This window comes from Fonticula alba, assembly GCF_000388065.1.
Source record: "Fonticula alba strain ATCC 38817 unplaced genomic scaffold supercont2.13, whole genome shotgun sequence".
In the NCBI taxonomy this organism is placed as follows: Eukaryota; order Rotosphaerida; family Fonticulaceae; genus Fonticula; species Fonticula alba.
The window spans coordinates 109,305-115,038 of NW_009242983.1; the positions used below are offsets into that span (position 1 = coordinate 109,305).

General features: G+C 71.5%; 2 protein-coding genes across 3 annotated transcripts in view; one reads left to right on the forward strand and one right to left on the reverse strand.

Moving 5' to 3' along the window:
- The first annotated feature begins 1 nt into the window (after position 1).
- On the forward strand, positions 2-3,068 carry H696_05702. Of its 2 annotated transcripts, XM_009499516.1 has the most exons (4): positions 2-174; positions 266-1,407; positions 1,870-2,086; positions 2,241-3,068. In XM_009499516.1, the coding sequence occupies exons 1-4, from the start codon at positions 53-55 to the stop codon at positions 3,007-3,009; spliced, it is 2,250 nt and encodes a 749-aa protein (XP_009497791.1). In that variant the 5' UTR covers positions 2-52; the 3' UTR covers positions 3,010-3,068. The 2 variants fall into 2 exon arrangements, with proteins under 2 accessions (XP_009497791.1, XP_009497790.1); XM_009499515.1 differs by having other exon boundaries at positions 2-1,407.
- A 188-nt stretch (positions 3,069-3,256) lies between these two features.
- Positions 3,257-5,734, reverse strand: part of H696_05703 (TKL protein kinase) — a gene marked incomplete at its 3' end in the record, with an annotated part of 5,563 nt that continues 3,085 nt past the window's right edge. The window contains exons 2-9 of the mRNA XM_009499517.1: positions 5,296-5,438; positions 5,142-5,175; positions 4,844-5,017; positions 4,624-4,690; positions 4,383-4,543; positions 3,980-4,185; positions 3,656-3,770; positions 3,257-3,462 (exon numbers count right to left, since the gene is read on the reverse strand). Of these exons, the coding sequence (XP_009497792.1) occupies positions 3,257-3,462; positions 3,656-3,770; positions 3,980-4,185; positions 4,383-4,543; positions 4,624-4,690; positions 4,844-5,017; positions 5,142-5,175; positions 5,296-5,438 (1,106 nt within the window). The remainder of the gene's footprint in view (positions 3,463-3,655; positions 3,771-3,979; positions 4,186-4,382; positions 4,544-4,623; positions 4,691-4,843; positions 5,018-5,141; positions 5,176-5,295; positions 5,439-5,734) is intronic.

Sequence of the window (5,734 nt, forward strand, 5' to 3'; positions counted from 1 at the left end):
TCCGCCGCCGCCGCCGCCGCCGCCGCCGCCGCCACCGCCGCCCGGATCAGCCATGGCCCGAAGACGCCGCGCGAAAAAGGCCCAGGCCGACCCCTCCGATGGGGCCCTGCCTCCCGGGGCCGCCACGCCGAGGGCGACCGTGGTCGTCACCCCGCCCCGGGACCTTGTCATTCGGTACGTCTGCCCGCGCGGCCTGCTCGCCTGCCAGCTGGCCCCCGGCACCCGACTCACCGCTTCGGCCCGCCCCCCGGCCGCGGGCCGCCAGGTACCACCTGCGCTACACCGGGCCCATGGTGCTGCTGGCCCTCCTGTTCGCCGGGCTCCTGGCCGGCCAGGTGCTCCTCTACCAGAGGCGCCCGCTCATGCCGCTGACCGCCGCCCCGGCCATCCCGCAGCATGGCATCCTGCCATACAGCTCGCCGGACCAGGCCAACAAGGGCATCATCGTGGACGGCGTCCACCGGGCCTGGTGGCTGGAGTTCGGCGCGCCGGCCAACAGCACCGTCTCCGGCGATGCGGCCTTCCGCGTGCCGGCGCTCGCGTCCAACGAGCACTTCGCCGAGAGTGTCTGGCTCCCGGCCCGGGCCAATGTGACCGTCGTCATGGCGCTCGCCCCGGACTCGGGATCGGGGGCCGGCGCCGATGGGGCCGGTGCCCCGGGCGCCAGCAGCTCCCCGGGCCGCGGCCCTCCCTCCGGCCGGGCTTCCGAAGCCCCGGCCTGCCCGGTGAATCTCTTCCTGATCCCCGGGCGCCAGGCCTACCGGGACTGGCGCCAGGGGCTGGCATGGCCGGATGCGGCGCTCCTGCTGCCGCTGGCCGCCAGCCCGACGGTGCACAGCCTGACCCATGTGCCCGGCGCCGGGGATTACTTCACCTTCGTGGCCCATGTGGACCCGTGGGCCGTGGCCGGGCTGCCCTGCCGGCTCTCGGCCTCCCTTCACATTCAGCTCTCCTGGACCGGCGACCATCCGCGCCTGGCGCCGGAGCGCATGCTCACCCCGGGGCTGACCTACAGGCTGCCACGCTGCCAGCTGTTTCTCCAGTCGGCCGGGCCGCACGCCGACCCGGCCGTTCGCCTGGTCGGGTCCAAGACCCTGGTCGTCTGCCTGGGCCTGCTGTGCGCCCTGCTGACCCTGGGCACTGTGGTGGCCTGCTGTGTGATGGCCAAGCGCCGGAAGCCGGCCCTTCAGCGGGCCTTCCGCCAGGAGGTCATCGATCTGGAGCTGGCCCGGATGGAGGCCCGGCCGCCGGTCGCCCACCTGCCCCTGCCGGAGCCGACTTCCCGGGCCTTCACCGGGCGCCTGAAGGTGCCCCGCCATGATGAGCAGCACCGGCTCCTGGAGCACCTGCCCCGGCATTTCGACTTCCTCCGCCAGTGCCTCGGCCTGGTCACGGTTTGCAAGCAGGGTGCGCACGGCGGCCTGTGGCCTTCCGCCCCGCGCGGGGGGAGCCCCGGCGTCGCGTCGATGTCTTCTGTTTGTTTTTTCTTGCTTTTGCTCCCACCTCCGCAGCGGCTTTGTTTCTAACGCCCGTGCCGCTGCCACCGCTGTCGCACGCCGCCTCGTCGCACGCCGCCTCATCGCATGCCGCGTCATCGCACGCCGCCTCGTCGCATGCCGCCTCATCGCACGCCGCCTCATCGCACGCCGCCTCGTCGCACGCCGCCTCGTCGCACGCCGCCTCGTCGCACGCCGCCTCGTCGCACGCTGCGTCGTCGCACGCCGTCTCGTCGCACGCCACGCACGCCGTCCCATCACACGCCGCACACGCCGTCCCATCACACGCCGCACACGCCGTCCCATCACACGCCGCGCACGCCGCCTCGTCTCACGGCCCTCTCCTCGCGCCGCCCCGACACCCGCTGCTCAGACTTCCGACGGCTCGTCGACACGGTGGCCAGCTTCCCACCGCCGCGAGACGCCTGCGTGGACTTCTTCAACTCGCGGGAATACAGCCAAACCAGCATCATCCACACGCGCATCGTCTGCCAGCTGAACCACCTGGCCCCGCTGCTGCGGGCCGTCCTGGTGCAGAATAACCTCACCCCGGAGCGGGCGCGCGACCCGCTGCGGCTGTATCTGTTCGAGTGCGTGAGCTCTCGCGGCCATGCTGTCCCCCTTGGCCTCGCGCCAGGCCCGATGCGCGCCCCCCCCCCTCCGCCCCCTGAATGCCCGGTCTGCCCTGCTCACTGACACGACCCGCCATGCTCGCCCGCCGCCCGCCTCCCGGTGCCCTTCCAGCGACCTGCCGGAGCTGCGGCATCGTGTGTTTGAGCTTTCCCTGCGGTTTGCCCTCTTCGAGCAGCTGCGCGCCGGCAAGCTCATCAGCACGTCGTCCGATGGCGATTTCGCCTTCTGGAAGGCCGGGGCCCTGGGCCCGGACAAACTCCAGGAGCTGCACACGTGCGTCGGGCGGCTGACCGACTCGCCGCTGGATTGGGACGCCGCCATGGGGGCCATTTTCTCGGACACCTTGCGGCCCCCGGCCCACAACGCCGACGACCAGCAGACCGTGTACCTGCACCCGGGGCAGCTGGGCATCCCCTCGGGCCCCGGGGCAATGACCCCGGTGGCCGTCCGGCTGCCGCCTCGACCTGCCGAGCCGCCCCCCCAGCCCGGAGCCCAGTCCTCCAAGGAGGCCAGCTTCTTCGGCCGCGGGAATGTCGTCAGCCCGGCCCTGGTTACCGAGCAGCCGGTGCCGGAATTCGCGCCGCCCTCCTACTACGAGACCACCTCCACGTCCTGGACGCCGCTCTTCAGTGACTTCTTGCCGACCGGCCGGCGCGAGCACACCTACTTCCCGCTGGCCGACCCGCTGGTGGAGCACCCCTCGGCCCCGGCAGCGCCAAGCCGGCGGCGCTTCGGGCGGACGCGCTACGCGCGGCTCTTCGACCTGCCGGACTACCCGTACGCCGAGGATCACCACCACCATGACTCCGGCCGCCACTTCGGCGGCGACCCCCACTCGGGCATGGATGATGATGATGATGACGGCGACATGGACGACTGAGATGCATGCGCACATGCAGCCATCCCCAATGCATCTGCCTGTGGCGATCGTGGTGTCGATTCTGCCCCCTGTCATGCCAGCTCCCGGCAGGGAGGGCCGCGGGGCGCAGGGGAGGGGAGGGGGAAGAAAGGACAGAAATCTATTGGTTGCATGTGTGGGCACATGTCCTCGCGCTCGCGGGCGAGCAAGCAGGCGGAGGGGGGGGGGGGCCAAGGGCCGGGGCTGGCCCGGTCGACGGCGGGCGCGGTCACTCGACCGCGTCGGCCAGCTCCAGCAGGCGCAGCAGCGCCGCCACCGACGGCCGCCGGGCCGGCTCCGGGTCCCAGCAGTGCTCGACAATGGTCACCAGCGACCGGACCGTCTGCAGGCCGAGATCCAGCCGCAAGTCGCCTTCGGTGATGCCCGGCCGGATGCCGCCGCACACGAGGCCGATGACCTCCTGCTGCTGTTGGCCTGTCCGTGCGGGCGGGGTGGCGGAAGAGATCGTGCGCGCGTGGGTGTGAGGAGGGGGGGAAAAAAGGGAGGAGCGGCGGAGGGCACGCCCCCCGGGGAGCGCGGGCCACGGAGCCCGGGCGCCCGAGCGGCGTGCGCCGGGCCGAAGCAAGAAGTCGCGGGCGCAGGACGAGGGCAAGGACGAGACACGCACCGCCCCAGGGCTTGCTGGTGGCCAGCATCTCCCACAGAACAATGGACATGGAGTAGACATCGCACGCGAACAGGTTCGGCGTCGGGTCGCCGGCCCGCCCGGATGACCGGAGGATCTGCCGCGGTGGCGGCAACAGCAGCCGGGACACCGGGCGACAGTATGGGGGGGGGGGCGGGGGGGGGGGGGGGGGGGGGGGGGGGGAAGGGAAGTGAAGAGCACGCCGGTGTCAGTACCAGGGCACCCCCCCGGGGGCGACAGGGACCGGGGCCGGGAGCCGCGGGTCCAAAGGAGAGGCAGCACACAAACACCGCCCATGGGGCGTACCTCCGGCGCGGCATATGCCACGCTGCAGCCGCGCGTCAGAAGCGAGTTCACCAGGGCCGAGCTGCGGTTGATGTTGCGCGCCAGGCCAAAGTCGCCGAGAACCGGCCGGAAGAGCCCGGTTTCCGGGTCCACCTCCAGGAAGAAGTTCCCCGGCTTGATGTCCAGGTGTGCGAAGCCGGACGAGTGGACGAAGTCCAGCCCGGCGGCTGTGCGCACGGTGGCCGGGGCAAAAAAAAAGCACTCGGGGGTCAGCGCATGAAAAGAGGGCGAAGAGCGTCCTGTGGCTCGCTCATCCGGTGGCTGCCTCTCCCGTCGGGCCTCCCCCGGGGCCCGCCCGGTAGGCCGAGGAGGGACCGGAACCGGGGGCCCAGGGAAAGTGGATGGCGAGTGCCCAAAAACGCACCCATGCCCCGGGCCAGCTGCAGGGTCTGGTTCAGGGAGGGCTCCTCGGGCCGGAGGTGCAGGATCCGATCGAGACTGGTGGAGTACAGCTTCAGCACCATCGCCGGGGGGGACAGCGAGTAGCCGTGCAGCTGCACGACATTCTGGCATCCATTGAGCGCCCTGCAAGCATGTGTGTCAGGCGGAGGGGGCGGGGCAGGGGAGAGGCACGCGGCAAGACCGGGCAATGGCCCCCTACATACCAGATGATGGCCACCTCGTTCTCGATCATGGACCTCATGCGCGAGGGTGACACGCGGCCCTTCTCGTCTGCGAGCAGGGGCGCCAGCGCGGGAGAGGCGCGAGTCAGTCAAGCATCGCAGGCAGCAAAAGGAGCACAGCAGGCCGGCAGCCGGGGCCTGACGCCGGCACACAAAGAAAGCCCCGGGGGGGGGGGGGGGGTCCCCAAACAGCCCCACGCACTGGAGAACTGCTTCACGGCCACGGGGCTCGTGCCGGCGCGGGAAATCAGCGACGCCGAGAAGGGAGTGGCTCGCAGGACGACCGCCTGTGTGCCGCGGCCGACCGGCTCCGCGGTGTGGATAATCTGCACATCCTTCTCCAGGTCCAGCAGCAGGAATCCCGGCAGGAAGATGTCTGAGCGTGCGTGCCCGGCGCCAGGCAAGCGGGGAGCGGAGTACCAGGTCAGCGGGGGCAGCGGGGGCAGCGGGGACAGGCAGCGGCCGGACACCGGCCCCAGCCCGGGGCGGCACGTGCGCACCGATGATTGTGTTGAGGACCGTGTCGTTCTCGTCCTGCAGCAGGAGGGGGGCCGCGCGTCATGTCAGGGGACCGGAGGGCCTGCCGAAAGGGCGCATGTGCGCGCCGTCGGCGCAAGAGACAGGAGGAGACACCCGCAGGGGGGCGACACGTACGAGCTCCCGCAGGGCGATGTCATCGCCCGGGATCTTGGGCCGGCGCATGTAGCAGCAGAACCCCACCACAGCGATGGCCGTCACCAGCAGCAGCAGCACCGAGAGGCCCACCGTCAGGCCGATGACCAACCGGCGCCGGGAGACTGCCATGCGCCCGGGCGCGCGCACACAGACACGCGCACACGCGCAAGGCAAGGCAAAGGGCAGGTAACATGTGGGGGTTAGCAAGCGGTCGACAAGGGCACGCCCAGCCGCCTTGTCCCCGCCCGGCAGAGGCAGGCATCCCCACGCCCGGTGGCCGGAAAGGAAGGTGCAGCAAGGGACCGCAGGCGGGACCGACAGGGAGAGCCAAAGAGAAGGAGAGACCAGCCCAAGGGAAGGGCGGAGGAGGAAAGGAGCGGAGGCCGCCCGGCCCCCCCCCCCCCCCCCCCCCCCCCCC

What these genes read in the sequence shown, in the direction of transcription:
- H696_05702 (XM_009499515.1), top strand. Translation starts at nt 99, where the DNA reads ATGGGGCCCTGCCTCCCGGGGCCGCCACGCCGAGGGCGACCGTGGTCG. An exon ending in GGTCACGGTTTGCAAGCAGG is followed by an intron (nt 1,408 to 1,869) that starts GTGCGCACGGCG and finishes CCCGCTGCTCAG; the next exon opens with ACTTCCGACGGCTCGTCGAC. An exon ending in CTGCGGCTGTATCTGTTCGA is followed by an intron (nt 2,087 to 2,240) that starts GTGCGTGAGCTC and finishes GTGCCCTTCCAG; the next exon opens with CGACCTGCCGGAGCTGCGGC.